The following is a 26,481-nucleotide window of genomic DNA, read 5'->3' as shown; positions in this document are numbered from 1 at the left end:
AATAATAAAATCTCCGTATAATTTCTGCTCAATAGTCTAGAACATAAAATTTTGTTTAAAAAAGTAAACGGTTCGGTTCGGACCGGTCCAAAGCCAAAGTTATAAAGCTGACCCGAATTAAGATTTGTTTTTTATATGAATTTTAGATTCATAACCAATACTGAAAAAATTTAATTGATTTGTAATATGTATTTATCCCATCGGTATTTTCGGTATTATGTATACACCGGACCGGTAGAATTTTTATCAATAAATGTAATATAAATTATTTATGCAAGAAAATATCAGTATTTTAATTGTATGTATCATATAACCAACCTGCCACACATTCCCATCTTATTTTGATGAACGTGTTACACACATATGGGCAGATTGATGATCGGATTGTCTCTAACATCAAAGTTTAACCAAATGCTTGTGTGTGACAATGAACACGATACGCGAGTAGTAAGATTTGATATTAAATAATCCAAATAAATCTTTGTTCCATATCTGTCTAATAAGTGATTTCAAGTTCGGCATAATATTATTGGCACGTTTTACTGGCTGACCGATAAATGTAATGTGTATAATAAAATATATTTAAAATGAACGTAAAATTGGGTAATTATTTGCAATGTCAAGAAGAACATTTTTCAATGGTAATTCAACTTATTCGATCGTTCGTTTGATTAGTGTACGCATCGTGCTCATCCTTATAATGCTAGTAGTAAAATTCATAATTTCTGCTCATATCTTTGGTTTAGAAATTGTTTAGAATGTATAGAAATAAGATCTTATTGAACCTTTAAATTTTGCTTAATCAATAATACGTATTTTTGATTTTATTTTTTCGAACAGAAATTTTGATCCAACTAGAGCTATTGTGTACGCGATTTTAAGTTATTAAGTTTGTTTTTAATTAATGTTACACGTTTAAAGATTTTAGGCTTTTAGCCACGTGATATATTCATCACATAAGGTGAAAACTTCGTAATGCGTGCTAATCTAATAATATTTGTTGTAAAAGAGAAAGTGTGTTTTTGATATGGATACTTCCAAGACCCCATCGTCTAAACGCAAAACCAAAGCTTCGCTGGGTACTGCTATTAAACGTTCCGTACAAGCGACACGTAAAGGCCCCGGAAGTGCTGCTAAAAAGCGAAGAGTGGTAGTAGCTACACAAACAAATATCGCTCGCGCGCTTAACAATGAGAAATTGGACAGTAATGATTCTAAAATAGGCTCACCTACTTATGAGGGTCGTATTACTAGAGCAAGAAACGCGACCTTAAACGCTACACTTAAGGAAACTCCATCCCGAATGGTAAGGTTGTATATGTCAGAATTATGATTTATTTTGTACGTACTTTTTTACGCGGTTTAAGTTAAACAACATATTTTATTATTATAACAGCTTCGTCAATTATCTAAGGTTCTACCTAAACCCTCGCCAGAACGTCAAACTCCGAGACGAAATTCTGTTAGAGTGGGTATACAGAGAACTCCTGGTTCAGTACGTCCTACACCAAATTCCACAAGACGTTCAACCAATAAACCGAATAATAAATGTAAAGATTCAGTATCGATGAAAAAGCAATCCCCGCAAGATTTATTAAGACAACTAACTCGAGGTTAATTTTGAATCATAAAATTAAATAAAGTTTAGTGAAGTATTATCTTTTTAAATAATTTAACTTTATCTATATAGCACCTGGGTTTATACAAGATGTTCCTATTAGAATAGAAGTTTCAAATTTTGATTCTGATGAAATTGAATCAAAGAAAGAATTGTTGGAGAATATGGAGCAACATGTACAAAATAATATCCAAATACAACAATCTACCAAAGATGATGAACTAATGGATATAGAAACGCAACTTCATGACAAGATAGATTATAGTGAAGATGAAATTTCAAATTGTTTGGATCAAATAACCGAAACGATGGAATTTACTGGAGAAGTAATCACTGATCGAAAGGATATAGGAATTGAATTTAATAATCAAGTTGAAATTCAACCGCCAAAGTAAATATTTATATTTCATAGTCTATACTTCTATTCCTAATTCATTAAAACAATTTTTGTTACATTTTTGGATCAATATATTAATCAAATTCAGAGATCAAGAATTTGTTAGCAATATTGATAATAATGAAGCTGTTGATGCGTTTAACTCCCCTATAGCCGGCTCGTCGAGACTTCAGGAGGGAAATGAACTTGATAACTTTTGGTTGGGAAGGAATTTAAATGATTTAAATAATTTCACTTTTGAAAATAATTTCGAAATAAACGAAAATTCTGAACGAAGAAACAGATTGCTCAACGAGTTACTTAGGAGTTCGTTGGATAATCAAGCTGAAAATGGTTTGGAAAATTATTTATCACACGATTCTTTAGAGAATCAGAGTAATGAGAGAGTTCAACTACTTTTTAACCCAAAAAAGTATGACATTGAGAATATAGTATCTTTAGATCCTCTTGTTAATGAAACTGAGAATGAACACAGTATCCAACCAGAAGACAATTCAGGATATGATATTCATGTTCCTATAATTAATAATGATACAAATGATCTTGAAAACGAATCAACAGTTGAAGTAACGTTAGATGATAAGTCACCCGAAAATGATATGATAGTAATACAGAATGAGTCTGAAAAAGTTGAAGAAATTTTTGAATTCGATAATGATCATGTTAATTTGGAACAAAGATTAAATAATAATAATAAGAGAAACGAAAGAATGAGGTTTGTATTGTTTTTTGATAAAGCATCTTTCCTTTTTATTATTAAGTTGTTAATACGTAGATTTTTTCTTTGATCAAACATATTTAGAACAAATAAATTTACAGGAATTACACGTCTTCCAAATTCGTTAATTAAGAGTTTGTTTAGCAAATTTTCATCTATCAAAGTGTCAAAAGAAGCTATGCAAATGGCGTTTGACGGGTAAATATAATATGAAGTTCTATTGTCCGTATCCAATTATTAATAATAATATATATTATTTAGTACACAAGAATATCTTGAACAAATTTCAAATGATTTAAATACGTATGCGTCACATGCGAAAAGAGAAGTTATTCAAGAAAAAGATGTACTTTTATTAATGAAGAGGTAGTTATGTTAAAAAATAATTATCTTTCTAAAAGAAAAAAAATTAATAAATTAATGTATACAACTAAAATTTTATTAATATTAAATTAGACAAGGATTAATCACCGAAAAGTCTACTTTTGAATCTTTAGTAGAACAATATTTGCCGCGTGAATTATCTAATGAAATTTGTCCATATGCTCGCTCTGGAAATATTGTTTATCCTCAAAAACAATTTTCTAGGAAAGGAACCAAGAAAAGCAAATAATGTCCTGAAACAAATTAATTTACACTAATTATAAACGAACCGTAAATTGAAATTGCAATTTTTTTTTTTGATTTCAAGAATGCACATATGAAATAAACTAATTGGTTAAAAATAATAAATCATGTGATTTGCGATTTGCATAAGAATCTGTTTTCTGAGATTATAATCTTAAATTAATATAGATTCCGATTCCGATAATGAAACTGGATGCCAAAACACTTCGATATATGACTCCGGATGAATTCCGTGTTCTGACAGCGGTAATGATATTTTCTGTAGGATCATTTCCAGAATTTAACATCTATTTTAAATCTGGATCATTGAATTTAGGTTGAAATGGGTTCAAAAAATCATGAAATAGTCCCATTATCTTTAATTGCTCAAATTGCCGGTCTTCGTCATGGTGGTAGTCATAAAATTATTGGAGAATTGGCAAAGAAGAATTTGGTATCCAAAATCAAAAATGCAAAATGTATAAATTATGATCAATACTTAAAAAAATATTTTTTTTCCTATTAGAAATTTAATTTAATATTATGTAACATTTTTTTTTTAAAAGATGAAGGATATAGATTGACTTATGGTGGATATGATTATCTCGCTTTAAAAACTTTTGTAAAACGTGGAAGTGTAAATTCTGTAGGCAATCAAATTGGTGTTGGAAAAGAATCTGGTACAGTTAAATTCTTAATATTCATATTACATGATTTTGAATGTTTCTTTACTGGTCTCTTATTATCTCTCATTTAGATATATATATTGTTGCTGATGAAAGCGAAAATCAACTTGCATTGAAAATACATAGGTAATAATAATTCAATTACAAGTTTAGTCATTATTTCCTTAATAATTATGTTTATGTTTAAATATATTAGACTTGGACGCGTTTCTTTTCGTGCTATAAAAGCAAAACGTGATTATCTTCAAAAACGTAAATCAGCATCGTGGATTTATATGTCACGATTAGCTGCAATGAAAGAATATGCATTTATGAAAGTAAGTTTCTTTCGTGAAACTACTTTTGTGTACTTTATTTTAATTTGTCTTTCTATAAAAATATATAATAGGTTTTATATAATAATGGATTTCCTGTACCGCAACCAATTGACCAAGTTAGACATTGTGTTGTGATGGAATTAATAGATGCATATCCACTGTAAATTACCATCTTATGTTCTTTTCCTAAAAAACAAAACTTTCCCGTTAATAACTTTTTATTATTATTAGTCGTCAAATAACAGAAGTAAAAGACCCAGGCAAACTTTATTCTGATTTAATGAATTTAATAGTAAGACTAGCAAAACATGGTCTCATACATGGAGATTTTAATGAGTTTAACATTCTTGTGAAAGATAATGGAGATCCTATATTAATTGATTTTCCTCAAATGGTTTCTATATCACATACTAACGCCGAATGGTAAAGTTTTGTTATTAAGTTTCGCTAAATTATAAAATAAATAAGTATTAAAATTATCGACTATTGTAGGTATTTTAATCGAGATGTTGAATGTATCCGTACTTATTTTCGCAAGAGATATAATTACGAGAGTATGTTATATCCAAAATTTCAATTAGATGTAAACTATGAATTTGATTTAGATGTTCAAGTTTCTGCTAGTGGATTTACTAAACAACATCAACAAGAATTAGAAGCGGTAAATAAGAAACAGAATTTTTGATCCAATACGAGATCATTTTTTTCTTAACCAAAAATTTTTATTATAGTATCAAGCACAATTAAGTGAGAACCAAGATGACAATGTTACGGAGGTGACAGATGAAGATATGAAATTATCTTATCATAAATTAAAGGAACACCATGAAAATGTACATGAAAGTGAGCTTTCTGAAACTATAAGCGAAGGGGAAAGCAGCAGTGATTCAGAGGTATTATGTGAGATTAATATTCTTTATATTTCAATTATTAATTACAATTTATTTTCTTGATTTATAGGATTTAGACTCAAATCCTGATGATGATATAACTTCTAATTACACTTCGGAAGAAAATCTTAGTGATATTAATTTAGAGCCAGAACTTTCAATTAGCAATAATAGGAATTATAAAGCACATAGAGATACACTAAAAAAATCTAGTTCTTCAATAATATCTATTACTGCCAGTGCTTCTACAACACGTTTAACAGAATTGGAAATAAAAGAACGTGTAGCTAAATCATTAAAAAAATCCAATAATAAAAAAAATTCTCAAAATAAAAGAAATTACACTAAAACTAAAGAGAAAAGAAAAATCAAGAGTTTAGTTAAATTAGGAGGTAAAGATGGTGGAATTTTCGATTAAACTTACATGATACTTTTAATTTTATTAATTTTATTATTGTTAAATTAGTTCCATTAATAAATAAATACAAAAAATTATATTTCTCAACCAAATGCTGTAGATCTAGAAATGCGTCAAATAATCATTTTTTTAAAATCAACGTATTTTTTTATATATAAAATACTTATTTAATTTTTATTTTTATTTTACAGAGTAAACCAGTACATAGATTACACAAAACTATAACTGATAATATAAAATATTTCACTTTATTAGTTATCCCTTAAACTGTAGGGGTTAAAATTAATTTTAAAAATTTTGAATTTTTAAAATATCTTAAGATCTAGTGATCATAGAAAGATGAAATTATATTTGTTAGATTCCCCTTACTAAGGCGCATTTAATGGTAATAAAATCATAACTCTAAAATTGATAGATAAAAAGTTATATTAATTTATAAATTTTTAGATTTTATAAGTTATCCTATCACATAATATTTGTAGGACAATTTTATTTCTATCAGATTCTTCTCATTAAGACGCATCAAATGGTGGTAATTTTATATTTCTAGAGTTAATGGATAAAAAGATATTTCAATTTGAAAAATTTAGCTACTATTTGTTATAATTTGTTGATCATTTACTTTTAAAAAATCATTAATTCAAATTGAACTTTTTTTTTGATTTTTACTTAGAAAATACTATAGAATTTATTACAAAAATATTGGTTTGTATAATAAAATATTTTAAGATATTTAAAAGTGTCTTTAATTAAAAAAACAAAATTGCAGGCAAGATTTGGTTTATAGACCTGAAAAATTGGTTAGACGATTCATCAAAAGATGCCCGCTATTTGGAATTAATGTAAGATATGATGTTATGGCTAGTATTATTAAAGGTTGTCATATACATTTGATACAAAAATTCTTAATAATAAAGACTCTGATCTTTCAATGAAATATCTTCATACTTCAAGACTTAATAGATGGCCAAAAAAACCAAAAACAAGTGATTTGAAAATTGCAATAAAATGTAGTGAAAAGAGAAGACAAAGAGATGTGGTTATGGTTAATTTCTTGTTGGATTATTATTCTGGCAATGCAATAGATAATACTGGTTGGAACAATGGAACTGTTGGATGTTTACAGTATCTTGTGCTCTTCTTTTATTGTTTAATCATCATCTAGGTAAGAAGAAATAAATAAAATCGGAGGTGAAAAAATAGATATATTTTAATCTTTTTTTTATTTTGTTTAGACTTATTTGCAAAAGATCTGTTCTTTAAGCCTATATTTTGAATAAAAGAAATTCATTTGGAAGAATCACATATAAATCCTGAAGATTTACCTTATGGTAAATTAAGGTATATAAAAGCATTTGATTTAAACACCAAATTAGAATCTAAGAGAGAGCTAACTAGCTTATATAGCGTACGTAAGCATATGGGCTGATTTGTTTACTCTGCATTAAAAAGAGTTATTGATTGATTTTCACAATTTTTGTTACTCAAAATAGTTTTGTAATACCAAAAAATCATCTGATTGATGATTACTTAACTAAATAATAAGTTAAACAAAAATTTACATTTGCAAAACTTAAATTATTAAATGTAAAAGAGCTGTAAAAAACCCATTTCACTAATAAAAAACCCATTTCTCATATATATGGAATTTTTAATATATACAGTCAACTCCCTTTATAGTCACTCCCGTTATAGTCACATTCTACTATATAGTCACACCAGTTGAATGTTCAAAACACTTTATTATTAAAATCTATCCTATATAGTCACAATCTATCTATAGTCACTCACTAGTCGAAATAAGGCAAATCGGAAGTAAGGCAAATCGGCCAAATTTCGGCCAAATTTCGGATAAATTTCGGATATGATCGATAATCGGCTGACATTCGGCATAGCTGATTTGCGGTGCAAAATTCCGATTTCGGATATGATCGATAATCGGCTGCATATCAGATGACATTCAGCATAGCCGATTTGCGGTGCAAATTCCGATATTTGTTTCAAATTCCGATGTTTGCGCATTATAATATTTCGACATTCCGATAATTATATTATATGTAAATTTGACATTTAATAATTCCGATATTTGTATTGTATTGTTTTAACATTTAATAAATTTCGATATTTGTATTATTTGAAATTTGTATTATTTTGAAATTTAATAAATTCCGATATTTGTATTATTTGAAATTTGTATATTTTGAAATTTAATAAATTCCGATATTTGTATTATTTGAAATTTGTATTATTTTGAAATTTAATAAATTCCGATATTTGTATTATTTGAAATTATATGTCATTTCATCAAAATAAAGTTCGAAAAAGATACTAATTTCAGCGAATATGAAATTTTCTATTGACTGGATTTACCGCTAAATAGACGTTTGAACTTCTCCTGCCTGAAATTCGGTATTTCGTTGGTATAAATCGGCCAAGAATATGATGAACTGGAATAATACAGTCGCGGGATTCTGGGTAAAACTCGGTACCCCATAATTCAACATTGCATATTTCGTCATCTCTAACTCGAAACGATACCGAATATTTGATGATTCTGCAGGTTTATACTAGCGAATAAATGCTAGATTATGTTCGAATAACCCATCCGGCAAATTAACGGCATGTGTAAAAAAGTATTGGACTTGTCCAGGATAGCAATCGATATCACCACTTTCTGTCATAAATTTTGCCAAGATAAATGAGCTTTTTACATGACGTGATGATATCGAAGAGCCGAATATTTCAGAACCAATTCGGCACCTTCCAAATTGATTCATTTTAACTTGAACTATTATCGAATCTTCTGCACCCTCTCCAAATGGTTTCCGAAATTCCATCGTTTCGTAGCTCGCCATGTAGTATTCAACTATTAAGTCAAGCATATCACTTGACATTACAATATCGTTAAATACTGGTCCGAGCATTTCGCCCGGAAATGCTTCTTTTCCCGCGCGTCGATTCTACGAATCGTTTCGGTCAACCAAAATCGCCTCATTTCATCAGCAGAAAATTGGTTGGCTTCTGATAGAGAGCCAACAGATGGTCTATTACTAATCAAATCTAGGCCCTTTCGATTACGCCGGAATTAATGATATTACTGATTTGATTATCAAACATCAGGCGGCGCATAATTTCCGGTTCAATTTTCCTTCTGCTATTCGGAAAAGAGCCTAAATTTATTTTAAACAAAAGTTGATAAAAATGCATTATTTTAGAAAGTAACAAGAATATTTAAAATATTATACCTAGCATGCCATTCATGCGCTCAAAGGAAAAACACCAGAATGTATATAAAGGTCCATAGTCGAGTGAGCATTCACATAAGTGAAGTGATAAATGTAAATTCGGTGTGATTTTATCACGACCGTAATTTTCTTCTATCAACTTCACTAGGTTAATTAGCCTCTGATGCGCCTCTCATGAAATCGACTTCTACAATTCGACTTACTGAAATTGAACAAATTCTCACAAAATTCACGAGAATCTTCCGGTCATTCTCAGAAAGATGTTCCCGAGAGAGACCGTTGCATATATTGTAAAAAATATTCGCCATTGATCCGCAGTAAAATTTGAAAACCCATCTCCACAATCGACTTTTCCCGGGATTCGACCCAAGTCAGCTGGAACTTTAAATTCATCCATTTTTTTCTGAACTGTTTTCAAAATATGTGTTGTTAATACGCCATTTTCGATCCAAAGTCTTCTTACAATCCATTTTGCGATGCCCAGAAACAAGCAGTGCATCGGGTCGATTGTAATGAACCGAATTGGATCGAAATATGGTAGACGCAATAATTTGGACCATCTAACTCCAGTTTGCTTTACAAATCGCTTTCTTGCTGCGTCCGAATTACAGCGTCTCCATCCTATAGCATCTTGACGATGTTGAGCCGAATCACGGCAAGTAAACCATTCGTCCATTTCATTTATCCCAGCGAAATTATGCTGCCGATTTTCATAATTCGCCTTCTTTTCGCATCTATCGACACGACACCAAAGTGGAAATATGTCCGCAAATTTTTCTTGCAGCCGGTATGTCACATGAAACAAGAATCAGAGCTGCGCGAATTCTTTTCCCTTCTTGACATTCATACGTTTTATTTAATGTCACTCCTTCCCAAAGTGACTTCAACTCATCAATGATTGGCGCCAGATAGTGGTTAATCTTATGTAAACTTACTTCATCTGGGCCGGGTAATAAGCCAAGAATCAAGATATTATTGCGCTTGAATCTGACATCCCTCGGAAGGTTACCGATTGCAGCGTATATTACTCCGGTGCTGTGGATTGTGCCGTCGAAGGGTTGAAACCAATCCAAATTCAAAATCAATCCGAGGTGCGAATCAGCAACATCAGATCGGAAAAAATTATTCGAACTTTCATCTGTCGTTTCTTTAAAAGTTTTCCAAACTTCACCATCGTATATATCAGTTAGGATATTATCGAAAGTTGGACGATTTATCCAATGCCTTAGAGAATTTTCAAAGTTAGGTTGACGATACATTGCTTCCAATTGCTGCTTAATACTCACAAACGGAAATAATAATTCAGGTTTGATTGAAATTTGGTTATTTAACAATGTTGTTTTCTGTGCCAAAGGTGTTTGGCACAACCTTAATCTTCGAGTTGTCGAATTAGGAAATTCGACATGGCAACACTTCATGATGGCAGGTTGCTCATTTTGGAGAAAACTTTTTATTTCCTGTTTGTTGTATAATTTGTGGCATTTGGAACACGCCACAAAACTATGAAACCGGTCTTCAAGATTAAGGGCTTTTCTTGCTAGATATAAAGTGTCAGAAAATGTGTCAAAATCAGGACTACCGATTTCTGTTAGAACAAGCTTCAAGAATTTTATCAATGATTCTGTAGCTGTTTCTGGTAAGTTAAACCTGGTTCGGAAGCTCTCATGATCCATAATAATATCCATAAGAACCGATTATTTATTGATTGTTCAGTATCAGAATCTTGAAATGGTTCGAAAGGTGGACATGAATAATCTTCAAAAATTTCGTGGTATTCGTCATCATTGGATGGTTCATTATCGGATGATTCATTTCTATCATCGATATTTGCATCTTCCTCCGTAGTATATTCAGAAGATTCAGAAGATTTATCATCTACTGTATCTCCTAATTCAGCAATTATAACCGGTCGAACATATTTTCTTGATCGTTGTCTACTAGGCAATTCAGCTTCTGATTCTCTCATTCGTGGTTCATCTGATATTTGAGCACTTTCACTGTTCATCAGCTTCCGATTCTCTCATTCGCGTCATCCGATATTGAGCACTTTCGTATGGTTCGTCACTAGGCAATTCAGCTTCATCAGGTAGATGTACTTCTGTTCTTTCTGAATCATCATCCTCTGAATCTTGGTTAATTTCATGGATAGTTTTCGTACGAGGATCTACTAATCGTCCATTACATTCAGAACAATTACATGCAACTAACCTTCCAATACGTGATGATGTAGGATAAGATTGATTTGAAGATTCTTCGTCAATTATATTTGACACTGATCTGGTTCTTTGTATACGTGATGAAGGTATGGCATGAGGTCTAGAATCTGATTCTTCATTGAGTATACTTGATAATGATCTTTTTCTCGTCATTTTTGTGAACGTTTTTCGAAATAAAGTTAATTGTTAATAATATATCAATAATATCAATATAATTCGTTTAAAATACTTAAATTAGAATAAATTTTATTAAAATCATCAACTGCGTCGATGTAATACTAAATTTATTAAAATCATCAATCTACACTTAAATTATAAATATAAATCATTCGATTAATAATATTGATAATAAAATAGACTATTCGATCGATCAGTATGATGGCGAAAGTTTCTTAAAGTTTAATTTTTTAAACAACTTCATTTTTTCTCACCAACCTTTTTCTTTTTAGAGTTTAATCTTTTTAGAGTTTAATTGTCGATATAATACTTAAATTATATTAAATTTATTAAAATCATCAACTATCACTTAAATTATAAATATTACATGATGTCGATTTGCGTTCAAATCGTTCGATTAATAATATTAATAATAAAATAGACTATTCGATCAGTATGATGGCGAAAGTTTCTTAAAGTTTAATTTTTTAAATAAAACTTCATTTTTTCTCACCTTTTCTTTTTAGAGTTTTAACGTCTAATACTCTTCGCAACCAAAAAAAAAATAAAAAAATAATGAGCCAAAATTCGCAACCAAAAAAAATAATGATCCAAAATAGAAAAAATAAAAATACTGAAAAAGGTTTGGCTAGTGATAATCGAAATAAAACGATTACTAACATCAATAAAAGTTCGTCCAATATCCAACAAGCTGTTGAAGGAACTGCCACCCCCAATTCATGAGCGAGCTCAAACTACTAACATCAATAAAAGTTCGTCCAATATCCAACAAGCTGTTGAAGGGACTGCCACTCCAATTCATGAGCAAGCTCAAACTACTAACATCAATAAAAATTCGTCCAATACTCAACAACCATCTGCTGCGCCAAGTCATGAACGAGCTCAAAGTGTAAAAGAGAGATATAAAAATCTTCGGCTTCCGGATTCGTCCAATACTCAACCACCATCTGCTGCGCCAAGTCATGAACGAGTCCAAAGTGTAAAAGAGAGATATAAAAATCTTCGGCTTCCGGTCAGATATCAAACTAATGAACCTACCCGCGATGATGATGATGCATCAACAGGTCTGTATCGTGTATATATCGTCAGTTAGATTTAGTATTTTTTTTTTGTTGATTTTACATTTTTATACAGAGAATCGGAGGTTATCTCAAGAAGTATCCGATTTGCGTGCGAAGTGTTTACAGTTAGAATGACGAAATAATGAATTAACCAAACATACAGCTGTCGTTGCCACTGAAATAGCTCGCTTACGAGAAGATAACGAATTTCTTGCTGGTGTTAACGCAGAATTCGGTTCTGAAAATGACGACTTGAAAGAAGAGGTTAACGAATTAAAAACGAAACTCGAACAATACCAGATACGATCATCATCTGAAAGCCTTGATTTTATTGATGTTCCAGAAGAACGGTTAGCAAAACGGTTCAAATCGGATGGGTCAAAAAAAGTAAAGAAGACGGTACACTACGCCGAAAATCAACCAAAAGAAGAACAAGAAGAACAACGTGAAAAGGAGGCGAGGGTTTGTAATTTTGTAATTTTAGGCAGAATTGTACAGTCTTTATACTTTTATACTAATTGTTCCGATTTAAAGATTGAAATGAAAATGATCCTCAAAACTATTAAACCTAATGACAATTTGGATGATAACGAAACGTTTAATAGTCCAAAAAATGTTGAAATTCGCAGTAGATTAATTCCCGAACTTCGAAGGGCGATGTTTCCGAATTATAAACCTTCAGTAGCACAATTGACGAACTGGTTAAGCGCCCTCCATAAGTCGCGAAGATCACAAACACAACTGAAAAAAAGTGGAAAAAGCGACGAGGACAGTCGCAGAGTTCACAACAACAGTCGCGTACAAAATGTAAAATTGTCGAATTTTTTCCTTTATCATCATGTTAATGATTTATGCTAATTTTCTTATATATTTATCATTTAAGAAAAAATTGCGTCGAATTAAGGCTGCAAAGGATCTTTATAGGAAAAGTGACGAAAGAATAATTGGTTATGAAAAACGCCAATTATTAAAAATGTTGGCAAATCGATCTTACCACTCGCCGGAAATCAGTGAGTCAGATGAAGAGAATCCAGATAAGACGATCGTATGCGTCTATGATTATTCTTGGCGATCACAAGAGGTTTATACTTCGATATTTATTATACTTCGATATTTATTATACTTCGATATTTATTATACTTCGATATTTATACTTCGATATTTATACTTCGATATTTATACTTCGATATTTATACTTCGATATATCACTCTTGTTCCTTTCTTTATTTTGTATTTATTTTATTATATTATCTTTTTTAGCTAAAAAATTTACTTCGAAACGTCATCGACTCACATTCGGCAGATATTCAAACGGCAAAATTACAATGACCTCGCCAGTATGATGATGAAGTTCAACACTTCGACCGAATGCACCCTGAAGATGCTCCACAATGGTCATATGTCGAGCAAGAGGATTTTATATATGATACGGAAATCGATAGTAGAAGTGGTTTCGACGAAGATGAAGACTATGGTGAAGAAACGGAAGAGGTGTTAATCGATAGTCAAAAAGGTGGAGCCGGTGATGATTTAGCTGAATGAAGCGGGACTATCAATTACATTTATTTTAAATTTTTTTTTTTCATGTATTATTCGTAAATATTTCTGATAATTAATATATAACGATAATAAATTTAAATCGAATTTTCTATATATAATAATTTTCCGAATTTAGTATGATTTAGTTCTGATTTATGTCCGATTTAAGTTTCGAAGTACATCTGATTGACTGTCCGAATTTAGTATGATTTAGTTCTGATTTATGTCCGATTTAAGTTCCGAAGTACATCTGATTGACTGTCCGAATTTAGTATGATTTAGTTCTGATTTATGTCCGATTTAAGTTCCGAAGTACATCTGATTGGCAGTCAATCGGATAACAATCGGAATATATTTTTTTTGTAAAAATCGGACATATTTCAGCCGTAATTTGACCTAAAATCGGATATCCGATTTTTAGCCGATTTGCCTTATTTCGACTAGTGTGTAGATTATAAATAAAAATAAAAATAATAAATTAAATATAAATAATTATTAAAAAATAAGGCAAAATGTAGTTGGCAACCCTGGTCACCATGATGACTCCTTTAAATCATGTGAACAAACAAATTTTTATTGGCTATTTCTATACATGCTGCCCAAATTATTTTGGGATGCTATAATTATAATTTGGGATGTCATAATTCATTCAGTTTATATATAATTTACTATATAAAGTGCCAAAATAATTTGGGATGTCATAATTGAATTTGGGATTTTACTTATAATTACGGCAGCCCAAAATAATTTGGGTGGCATGTATAGCTACTTCATATGATTATTTGCTTATAAATAATTTTTTTTTTAATGTGTCATCGTGTCGTGTCCTTTGTTTTTTAAAAAAATAACAGATAACGTCTTTCTTGTTCTTACTTCTTACTATCGGAAACCAGGTATGTTTATTGTTTTCTTCTTTTCTTTTCTTTTCTTTTGTTTTTTTAACAAAATGTTTACTAACGCTTTGTTAATTTTTTTTTTTAGATTTTGGGTAGTTAAACACAGGTAATATTAAAAAAAATTTTTGTTTGTTGATTTCTTTAATGAACACACGTCGAATAACCAAAAACAGGCAAAAAAAATGGCTAGAATTGCATAAACTATTCGCAAATTTATATAAACTATTTACAAATAGTATAGGTTAATTCGCAAATAGCTAAAAACAGCCAAGAATAGCTAAGAATAGCCAAGAATAGCCAAGAATAGCCACTGCTTTTCACGCCATTTTTTTGCCGATTTTTAGCATTTCGACCTGTGGAAGTATTTACTAATGTTTCGCTTATTCTTTTTTTCTAGGGTTCAGGTAGTTTAACACTGGGCTTGGAAGGTAATATTCAAACTTTTTTTAGATTTCTTTAATGAGCGTTTTACTAATATATTTTTTTTAGATTTCAGGTAGTTGGATGCTATGGTTGGGAAGGTAATATTCGAAAAAGTAGTTTTGTTGATTTTTTAATGAAACATTTACTAATGTTTTATTATTTTCTTGATTTTGAGAACTGAGAAATGAGTTTTGTTTTTCTGATGCTACAATAAAGGTATGTTTTTAGAGTTTGGTCGATTTTTGTTTTTTACTCCTTATTCCACCACACTAACCTTATTTCTTTCTTTTATTCTTTATCTTATTTTGTTTCTTTATTCCATTCATTTTATTTCATTTTATTTCTTTTCTTCCCTCTTTTATTTCCTATTACATTTCGTTCTTCATGTTCCATTTTGTACTTTATTTCATGTTTTTTACTTCACGTTCTTTACGTTCCATTTTGTTCTTAATTTCATGCTTCATTTTGTTCTTTACTTCACGTTCCATTTTGCTCTTCACGTTTCACTTCGTTCTTTACTTCACGTTTCATTTTGTCCTTTACTTTGTGTTCCATTTTGTTCATTTCATTTTGTTTCTCTATTTTGTTTTTCACTTTCTATTCCATTTGTGATTTACTATCCTATTTTGTACTTCATTTCCTGTTCTATTTTGTTTACTTTATATTTCATTTTCGCTTTTTCTTATTTTTTTGTTTTCTTTTTCCTTTGTTTTTTTTTCTTTTTCTCTTTCTTTATTTCTTTCCTTTTGTTTCTTTTTTTCTCTTTTCTTTTCCTTTTTTTCATTTATTTTATTTTTTTTTATTTAAGAAGTTTAATCATTAAATCAAATAAATTAGTAAAAATGGTTTTTCGGTTTGTTAAAAAAAAAATTCACATAAAATTTTTGAAAAAAAAATTAGAGGCGGGTTGTCAGATTATTGACAAAATTTTTATATTGTGAAAACTATAAAATTAAACTTGTATGGCCTTAGTTATAAAAAATTTAAATAAAAATTCATATTTTATTTTTAAAATTGCTATGAATCGCCAGAGGCGATCATCGCTGGTGTCATGTGATTTTTAATAATGTATAATTTGTCATCCCGCGTCATACCCTCCTTGTTTCCGTTTTTACTATGTATTCTAGGGACTTAGAATTTTTTTAGTATGAAAAATCCTATTTGTCACCCTTATTCGTCACATCCTATAATTTCAGCTAAATTTTATAATTCCGGCCAAAATAGCTTTTTTGGAAACTTGAGTAACGTTACTCAATCCAAAAAAGCAATTTTGTTTCTTATAAAAATTGAGAAAATGGGTTACACAAGATTTCAAAAAGGCAATTTCTATGTCGATCATTTAATTCTGGCCAAAATTAAAAAATCACGTGATGCCGGCAATGATCACTGCCAGCGATAAATAGCAAACTCCTTTTTTTTTAAGATAAAATAATAAAATTTTTCATAAAATTATCTAATCAAAAATTTTGTTAAATCACGTAATAAGGGTCGCCAAGTAATAACGCCCAAAAAATAAAATATTGCAAAACTAATTGGACGGTTTTTGGTCTGCATTATACTTAATTTTGGCCAAAATATAATCTGGATCTTGAAACTTATATTTTTAAAAATATTATCTATAAAAGTTAATAAAAAAAGTTTTAAAAAATGTACCAATTTACTCAAATATAAAATATGACTTTGTAAAATCAACACAATTTGCTAAAACTCATAATTATGACTATTAATTAATTTTCAATCAATTTGCTTTATCTAAAATTATGAGTTTAACCTAATTTTGATTGAATTTGCTAAAACTCAAATGTGAGTTATATATGTAATTTCTGGGTTAGTACCAACAGTTACTACATCAGTAGTCAATACTACAGTCAAACTTTGATATACTAATACTTTATATACCAATAATTACTTTTACTGATAAATTTTTGTTATTCCATTTCATCATTAATAAAAAAACTTCATTGTACTGATATTATATATAATTTCACGATGTAACGTATACTGATACAACCTTCGGGTCTTTTTATAATAATGTATATTAAGATGTACTGATAATTTTAATTACACTAGTGTTAATTCTAACCGGCACTATAAGTTTGGCTTGAGTTAAAAAATTGTAACTTTAAAATTTGAGTATCATTTTTTATTATGTCTAGAATTGGATTTTTTTCTATAATCATATTCATATTATACATAATATATTCAAGAAATTTTGGAAATTTTGGATTTAGAATTAAGTATAGTGCAAGCCAGAGTTAGATTTTGGCCTGCATTATAATTCACTAATTACATATATGTACTGATATTTCAATGTACTGATACTTTTTTTCCAAACCGAAAGCATCAGTATATTGAAGTTTGACTGTATCATCAATTTCATCCAAATCATTCAAATCATTAGTATTTTCTTCAGATTGTTTTTTAAAAATTTCTATAAATTCTGTAATATTCTCAGGAACTTTATATACAATATTTTCTTCAGGAATATTTAAGAATTCTTTCGCTCCCTTTGAATTAGGAAGATTTATAATTTCAAGCATCCTGGAGATTTTATTAAGTACAAGGTCATCAGCTTCAGTATCATCAGTTTCAATATGATTTCAGCTCCAATATTATCAGCTTTGATATCATCTAAACAATTAGTATTAGAAAGAATCTTAGTGTGATTCTAATAATTACTGATCGTTTCGTTGTAACTTCATTTCAGCCCTAGATGATATACTGAATTTGTATGTATTGATCAGCTTCAATCTATTCTAATATCCAACTAAAATAAAAGAAATAATTTAAAAAATAATTAATAAAAAAAAAAATCAATAATATTATTAACAATCATTATATGATAATATTAATGATAATATTTTTTGAAGACATAATTATCCTAGAATCTATTGGCTGGATCTTTGAAGTTGTGTTTAGTGGTAGAAAGTGAACATCAACATTTAAAAGATTCAAACCCTCTATCTTGTGGCTTGAACAGTTATCAAGCAATAGTAGAACATATTGACCTTTATGCTTTTAGCCAACCTATCGATCAAAATCACGAAGCCAATCTTGAAAGAGAATTATAAGCATCCATGACTTATTATTATTTCAGTATGTCATTGACAGGTTGCGAATATTAATGTTTTTAAAACACCGTGGATTTGCATATTTTCCAATTATTAGGGGAGGTAATTTATGTAATCCATCAGCATTTGCACATAAAGCTATAGATAGATGTTCCTTATTTTTTTACGTTCAGAAATGCATCTTGTGGCTAATGTTCGATCTGATTCTAATCTGCAAGAGTATTTTTCAGTAAAGATATTAATAAATTATAATAATAATTTGATAATATACCGATAGAAATGCCCTGTCTCATCCATATTATAAATCCTTTCAGGTGAATAATTAGCACATTTTTCACGCAATATTAGTAAAGCTTCAAGAATTGCAGTTTAATCAGTAGATGCCGCTTCTCATTGAAACTTTTGCTGATGAATTCCATTACGCTTCTTAAATCTTTGAAGCTAACCATTAGAAAATTGCAATTTATTTTCAGAAATTTCCAACCTTCTGCTATTAGTTTAGCTTTTTCAATTAAAATTGCATCACTTAAAATTGCCTGATGCTGATAATTCATCACAAACTCCTTTAGAGTAACCTCAAGTTCTAGATAGGTGACAGGTTTATGTTGCTTTTGATTTGGTTGAATAATTTCGGTTGAAAGTCATTTTTCTCTTATTTGTTAAATTCGTATTATTGTAGTTTTGTCAACTTCAACTCCCCATTTTTGTTTAATCCAATTTATATAGTGAGCTCAGTTCTCTTTATTACTATTAGCATAAAAACAGAGTTTATACTTTTGGTTATCAGTTAGAGTAATTTTTTTTAGGTGGTATATTTTAAGCAACGTGAGAAAAACTGCAGCACTATCGCAGTCACAGCGCATTATAGTATTTATATATAATATTACTTGGGAGTAGAGATAAGTACAATAACTTTATTTAGATAAATTACTTAATAATTAATTCTTTTATGGATTTCGTACACTATAATTAGCCTTAAAAGGATTTACACAACCTACATTTTATTTATTTATGTAATTTCATTAGTTCCAGTCAAAATTATAATTGCACAAAGTCATATAAGTGCATTTAAGTGGAAATTTCTATATAATCAGGATCAGAAAATTATTGTACAATGTATAGAAAAGAGGGTGCATTTAGCACTAATTCTTCAACTTAGGACCAAGCTGAGTAGTGCATTTAAACAGGATGTACACTTATATAGGGTGCATTTATAGAAAGTTGACTATATACTGATCGTTAATCACAAAAAAATTTTAAAATAATTAATTAATAATCCATTTGTTTTTATTATGCTTTGCCTATTTTAAAATATGATCAAAAAATTTTACTTTTCTGTAGTTCAGAAAAATCAAGTCACTGATCAAGTTACATGATCCTGTTAGTAAAACTCTGAACAGGTCAGTTCAGTGTGGTTTTTTCCAGTTCAGGTAAGAACTGAAACTGAATGAAAACCAAACTGAACTGAATGGTTCTAGTTCCAAAATCAAACTGAGAACCAAACTGAATTTTTGGTCAGTTTCAGATCAATTCCCAGTTCAAACTGGAACCGTTCAGAGCTCTAAATCGAACTAAACCAAATGATTTCGATTCCAAAACTAAATTGAGAACTGAACTAAATTTTTGGTCAGTTTCAGATCAATTTCCAGTTCAAACTAGAATTATTCAGAGCTCTACCTGTTAGTCAATAATTATCTACTTGAAATACAATTAAAAATCTGAACAATCAAAATTGAACTGGCCTACTGTCCCTACCAATATCATAAAAGTCATATTTCCACAGCTTTATATTGTAACTATTATTATAATTATTGACTAATTTTTTTTATTGATCTTTTGCCAGTAAATATCACTTAATGAAAGCTAACCAGTGTATATAGTTAGCCACTTGAAAAGAACTGAGGGTACACTTCAATTATTTCATTTTCTATATAAATTTTTTTTATATTGAAATAAAATTACTGATCCAAAAATTTTAAACTGATTAGCTTGAGGTTGAACAATAATTTGCTAGTTTAAATTTCTTAATTCAAATTATTACTTAGGTCTTTTTTTTATAAAAAAACTTTTATATTCACATAGTAAACAAGGTTGAAATATGAAGAAATGATCATTTCTTTTGAAGTTTTTTGTGAAACTCCAAGATTTGACATGAAATTAATTTCCTATGAAATTGATTCATTCAATCAGAATCATTATTGATTAACTAACACAGGTCAAAAAACGATCTATCTCACACATATCGGGTACCTATATATCGGTGACTAATTAGGTACATATCGGGCATTTTTACATATTAACAACATATCGGGTACCCGATTTGTCACATAATGCGCAAATTTCAAATATGGTTAAAAAAATGTAAATTACCAAGTGTCCGATATCCAAACTATTAGTCACCGATATTTGTACGATCTTTAAAAAAATTTGTGTGTTTATTTAATATTATCATAGTGCGGCCAGAGAATACCTAAACTTCAAACCCGTTATCAAAAGCATATACAAATTATTCAAATTACCGCGATTTTCTGAAATCCACTTATTGTAATTAAATTTCTCATAGCAAAAAAATAAATACGTTCCCTTTTTTTCTTTGTAAACTATTACACTGAATTTGCAAAATGGCGTATAAGGTGTATTGTACTATTACCATATTAGGAATCTTTCCATATAGCCAGGATACCTGAAAAAAAATAAATTTTAAGGAGATATTTTTTTTTACCCAAATCGTAATAAAATTGTAATACAAACTAATTCCATATAAATGACGGATTTTATTTCTCCAACATCTTTAGTTTGATCATTACTGATAAGGGTGATTATTGGTATCTTTGATTCTAGCGATCACTTCTGATGGAAGTTTGATAACCGGAGGCGATCGATTCAGTCATATTGAATTTGGATCCTATCTTTCAATTTAATTAATCTTTAAAGAAATACGTAAGCCAAAATGCCTGCGCTGATCCCTGTCCTTTTGGAGTTTATAGGGTGATGATGAAGATCGGCTATTGTCCAAGTATACTCTTTATTGATTAATTTCTTTGAGAGACGTTTTCGTCAATGTGCTTTGTACGATAACAATGTTGCCTCTATAATTCCGGGCTGAATTAGAGGAAAAAGTCCTGATTGCACCTCACCCATTTTGTCGTCAGGCACAGTCTGAAACTTCCGTTTGTAAACTTTTATTTCCATACCAACTGCGTGGGTTTAGGGTATATTTTATTCCCTAACCCTTAGACCTATTTGTTAGGTTAGGTAGGTTGCATTGCACTCTGTAGCCTACCTTTTTAATGAGTTTTATGGCCACGTTTGCTCATTTAAAAATGAATTAAACAGGTTGCCATATCATTAAACACATCGCAGCCATTTGGTGATGAAGCTATAATTGTCTAATAAGGGTTCACCCTGTCTGGCAATTTATGGTGGATTCAAATGGATCAAATTACAAACAATAATAATTTAGTCAAATGAGAATTCCAGGAAGGAACGAGGATGCTTTGTCTAATTGAAAATATTTTTTTTATTTTATTTTATTTTTTATATTTTTATTTTTATTTTATTTTATTTTTTTATTTTTTATTTTTCTATTTGAGATTATTCATCGTATCCTATATTCATTCATAAATGGTATTTTCGAATATACTTATTCTTATTATCATAGCGAGTTTTCTTAAAGCGTACCTGTGACACCTCATCTGACTTGGAAAGTGTCGCTGAATCTAAAGCAAGGTACCCGGTTAATCCTCAACTTTGGGTTATGAGTTATGATTTAAGCATATAGTAATTTAATTTGACTTACATACCAAAAACAAAAATTTGTGTATATTTTCATTTTAATTTTTTTGAAAAAATAATATTATCGTATTTAGCTCATTAATCTAATTTATCGTATGTTAATATAGAAAATTTTATTAATCAGTTTTTGATATCTTATTAAATACCTTATCCGTAATTAAATTGTTACTGTAATAAAGTAATCAGTACTGTAACTTGTTTATTAATAAAAAATAAACTGTAATCTATAGCTTTATCAAACCATGATATTTTTAATTTAATCAATCAATTTTTAAAAAAATTAATGAAAATGTTTGAATTCTGATTTTTATTAAAGTCTGATTAGTATTTTTTACGATAAACCTATTTAGGCAAAAGTGTAATAATTGTAAAATTTATTTTTTTTATTTTTTATTTTTTGATTTAGATTTATTTTTCTTTTTTTCCTTTTGTTGTTATTTTTGTTATTTACGACGTTATTATCAACATCATCATCGGCACCATTGTTGTCTTGAATAATGCTTTCATCAGTATCATAATCATAAACCGGGATATTTTTGGTTAAACGGTTGAATTTTTCAAGTGCTTCTCTATTCAAACACCAGCTTCGGGCGCCGAACAGGTGGCACACTAGCTGTTTCTGTTTTGTCTAGAACTCTTTTACATTTTAAGTTTGGTGGTTTTTTCCTTAATAACTCTACCGTTGGATCAATACGATCATGTAATAAACGTTGAAGCTTAAATAAAGAAATTAAACTATAAATTAGTGTTTATACTTTGATAAAAAATAATAAAATATACATACAGCAGAAGATCTCCACCATCTTTCATAAATATATATCGAATTTTTTTTGTGACTACTTCTTCTTCATCATTTTCATCATCTTCATCATCTTCGTCGATTTCCTCCCATTCTTCAGAATGGTAGCCTGAATCTTTTAAAATTTGAACTAGATCCTTTTCAGGATATCGGCAAATGTACTTATCTTTGTTTTGTATTAGGTAATTGGCCGCGTTTGTTCTTCTTTTTTTTTTCTTTTTTTTTTCTAACAATGTTAATTATAAAGCACAATATAATTAATTTAAAAAAAAAACTAAATTTAATAGCTTCTGTTAATTAAATAATTTACATCCTGCATCCTTGAATTCTTCATTGCTCTTCTTTTGTTACGTTTTATTTGGGCTTCCCCTTGCTTTCTAATATTACTAACGCGATGGCGAATCGCCAACGTCCATATAACATCTTTAATAAATCACTATTTGAGACTTTATATTTTTTATTTACAAGTTTGTAAAGTGGTGGAAGCAACTTGGTGACTATGTTATCTTTTTGCTCAGCCCATGTGAGCTCATAGTTAATACTGTATACGTCTTTTAGCTCAGAGTCGCTCCAAATAAACACTTCTTTCTGTAAAATAATAGATAAATGTAAATAGGATAAAAGCAGAAATAATATATAAAATAATCAAATACTTGCTTTTATCGTGTTATAAGAACTTTTAGAAAAGGAAAAAGAAGAAGAAGAGGAGGAGGAGGAGGAAGAGGAGGATGATGATGATGATGATTCATCACTAGATGTTACATTATCACTATTCATTGTTACGAAGTATAAAATCTTTTTGTTATTTTGTAAAATAAAAAAATCCCGTATAAAGTAGAGATTTCAGAACGCGAGAAAAGTTGATTGTGTGCAAATTTATAATGATTTTGGAGATTTCAGGATGCAGATCAAGGCTCAGAGGTAGCAACGCGTTTGCGCAATTCTCACCAGATAAAAGTAACGCGCTCATAAAATTCTTGTGCAATTCTTTTGTATGATAAGGATTATTAAAAGCTCGTTTCTGAACGTCTTGATTACTAACTATTAAAAGTGATAGAATAAAAAATATATTTTATACATTTTAATAAAAATGAGTAATAAAAAATGTAACTCTGTATCTGAATTAATAAAGAGTAATAAAAAAACATAAAGTTGAAACCTCTGAAACCTTTGTGGCTGATTTAATAAAGCCCAAAAAAAAGTATTTGTATATTTGCAATTGTGCTCGTTGCAAAGGTGCAGAAGTTGATTCTCGCACTCAAGAGAAACATACGTATGATGATAGTTTGTGGGAATCGAGATCAAAAGATTCTAGAAAAAATCAGGAAAATACCATCATGATAAGAAAGAAAAAAATATCATCTGTTAATAATACATATATAAATACAGAAATAAAATTGAACATATCAAAAAAGCGAGAAAGAAATAATTACTCTGGTACATCTAGTTCAGATCAGGACTCTTTCCATCCTGGTCCCTCTTTCCAATATATTGAAGAAAATATAACATTATTTTTATCAAAACCTTCATGTTTTCGTATTCCAGCACCTACAATTGATGAAAATAATGATGAAATCAATTATTTTGGTGAGAATTATAATGTAGATAATATAAATGAGGGAGAAGAGAATGATGATGTAAATAATATGGATGAGGAAGAGAATGATGATGTGGATGAGAGAGAGGAGAATGATGATGTAAATAATATGGATGGGGAAGAGAATGATGATGTGAATGAAGGAGAGGAGAATGATGATGTAGATAATATGGATGAGGAAGAGAATGATGATGTGGATGAAGGAGAGGAGAATGATGATGTAGAAGATTTTTTCGCATCTCCTAAGATTGACAATGACAATGAAGAAGCATTTATAGTGGAAAGCTTAAGTGATTCTATTAATACTGAGATTATAATATGGCTATTTAAATTTCAACAAAGATTTCGATTGCCTGATATTGCACTTGAATTCTTAATAAAATTTTTTCATATAATTCTTATGCGCTTTGATAGGTTGCAATTTGAAAATTTTCCTACCTCATTATATATGGCAAAAATATGGTTAAACATTTTTCAACCGAAAATGCAATTAGCTGCATGTACCGATTGCCATAAATTGCATAATGTTAAAGATATTATTGCATATAAGGAAGAAGGAAAAGTTGCTATAATGAATTGCCCGTATAAAGAGTATCCAAATAATCCAATATCAAGTCGTAATCACCAATGCAATAATCCACTTTCCATTCTCAAAAAAAATAAAAATGCAACAATTGTTGTACCTCGCATGCTTTATCCTAAGCCAAACATTCATCAACAATTGAGCATTTTATATCAACGACCAGATTTTGAGAACATGTTAAAATTATCGAGGACTAAAAAAACGAAAATAATATCTATTCAGATATTTACGATGGTAAGGTATGGAAAAATTTTCCATTTAATGGTAGTACCTTTTTTACAACAGAGACTGCCACAACCCATCTGGTCTTCTCCTTAATCTTGATTGGTTCCAACCATTCTCCTACACGCAGCATAAGACGGCGCTATTTATGCGTCTATTTGTAATCTTCCAAGGTCAGAAAGGAATAAGCCCAAAAATATTATATATTTGTTTCTTACCTGTACCAAAAGAGGTAGGGTGGTGAACGCATTAATCATTATCTAGCTCCTATTGTAAATGAGTTATTAGAACTTTGGAAGGGGTGGAAAGTACCAAAAACTCACCAATTTTCCAATGGTTTAGAAATAAAAGTTGCGTTAATTGTTAGATCGTCTGATACTCCAGCTACACGAAAGTTATTTGGTCATGGATCTACAGTAATGAAATGCTATAGGTGTGATAAATGTACCACTTATAGCGAGGAATTTAGAAAAACTCATTACGGAGAAATGCAAGACTATAATGAATGGGTAACAAAGCCTGCAGATCTTTTATTACATAGGCAATATGCTCAGCTGAATGGTTGCAATGTAACTCAAAGTCCTCCAGAGAAAGCACATTTTAAAGTACGTGGTATAAGATGGACTGAAGTGCTTCGCCTACCATACATGGATTCTATACGATTTGCTGTAGTGGATCCATATGCATTGTCTTTTATCGGTGTTGCAAAATGGATAATCAAATCCATTTTTGTAAACCAAAAAAAATTAACTATGGAACAACTTCGTGTAGCACAAAATAGAATGGATAATATTGATTTACCTTCTGACATTGGTAGAATTCCTCCAAAGATTGCAATCAGAAATGATGGGTTTTCTAACTTAACTGCTGATCAATAGAAGACCTTTATTATGATTTATTCTACATCTATATTATGGGATATGCTAGATGATAATGATAGAAAAATCTTAGGGCATTTTGTTCGAGCTTGTAATCTTTTAGTAGCAAGATTTATTACAGATGATGATTTGAAGGAGGCGCAAGAGAGGTTAAAAGATATGGCCTACCTTATAGAATATACATATGGACCAGAATTTATAACAAGTAATATACATCTCGCACTTCATATCCCTGATTGCTGTCGTGATTATGGTCCTATATATAGTTTTTGGCTTTTCCCGTTTGAAAGACTTAATGGATATATAGGTAAATTTACTTCAGTGTCTTT

The 26,481-nt window shown here is 29.8% G+C and overlaps 4 protein-coding genes across 4 annotated transcripts; all 4 read left to right on the top strand.

Annotated features, from left to right (window-relative positions):
* Window positions 1-965: 965 nt before the first annotated feature.
* OCT59_022774 (uncharacterized protein) lies at window positions 966-3,453 on the top strand. Its single transcript, XM_025334144.2, has 7 exons — window positions 966-1,306; window positions 1,397-1,613; window positions 1,691-2,009; window positions 2,104-2,730; window positions 2,818-2,931; window positions 2,995-3,099; window positions 3,190-3,453. Exons 1-7 carry the CDS (start codon window positions 1,028-1,030, stop codon window positions 3,344-3,346), a joined length of 1,818 nt encoding a protein of 605 aa, XP_025166349.2. The 5' UTR covers window positions 966-1,027; the 3' UTR covers window positions 3,347-3,453.
* A 90-nt stretch (window positions 3,454-3,543) lies between these two features.
* Window positions 3,544-5,650, top strand: OCT59_022773 (uncharacterized protein; the record flags this gene model as incomplete). The annotated part of the gene is made up of 10 exons (XM_025309644.2): window positions 3,544-3,606; window positions 3,677-3,818; window positions 3,906-4,019; window positions 4,097-4,151; window positions 4,222-4,342; window positions 4,414-4,502; window positions 4,574-4,765; window positions 4,835-5,003; window positions 5,074-5,235; window positions 5,303-5,650. The coding sequence occupies 10 exons, from the start codon at window positions 3,544-3,546 to the stop codon at window positions 5,648-5,650; spliced, it is 1,455 nt and encodes a 484-aa protein (XP_025166350.2).
* Window positions 5,651-6,581: 931 nt separating this feature from the next.
* Window positions 6,582-6,815, top strand: OCT59_022772 (uncharacterized protein; the record flags this gene model as incomplete). The annotated part of the gene is made up of 1 exon (XM_066144971.1): window positions 6,582-6,815. One exon carries the CDS (start codon window positions 6,582-6,584, stop codon window positions 6,813-6,815), a length of 234 nt encoding a protein of 77 aa, XP_066006383.1.
* Window positions 6,816-11,873: 5,058 nt separating this feature from the next.
* Window positions 11,874-13,891, top strand: OCT59_022771 (uncharacterized protein; the record flags this gene model as incomplete). Its single annotated transcript, XM_066144970.1, has 6 exons — window positions 11,874-11,910; window positions 11,960-12,352; window positions 12,513-12,811; window positions 12,884-13,156; window positions 13,233-13,430; window positions 13,688-13,891. The coding sequence occupies 6 exons, from the start codon at window positions 11,874-11,876 to the stop codon at window positions 13,889-13,891; spliced, it is 1,404 nt and encodes a 467-aa protein (XP_066006382.1).
* Between the last annotated feature and the right edge of the window lie 12,590 nt (window positions 13,892-26,481).

The sequence above is a fragment of the Rhizophagus irregularis genome, chromosome 31 (assembly GCF_026210795.1).
Source record: "Rhizophagus irregularis chromosome 31, complete sequence".
Classification (NCBI taxonomy): Eukaryota; Fungi; Glomeromycota; class Glomeromycetes; order Glomerales; family Glomeraceae; genus Rhizophagus; species Rhizophagus irregularis.
This window is presented reverse-complemented; position numbering and strand designations above follow the sequence as displayed.

Bases quoted from the DNA above. Each gene is read 5' to 3' on its own strand.
- OCT59_022774 (XM_025334144.2), top strand. From the start codon at position 1,028: ATGGATACTTCCAAGACCCCATCGTCTAAACGCAAAACCAAAGCTTCG. The intron at 1,307-1,396 runs GTAAGGTTGTAT...TTATTATAACAG, and splicing joins AGGAAACTCCATCCCGAATG to CTTCGTCAATTATCTAAGGT. The intron at 3,100-3,189 runs GTAGTTATGTTA...ATATTAAATTAG, and splicing joins GTACTTTTATTAATGAAGAG to ACAAGGATTAATCACCGAAA.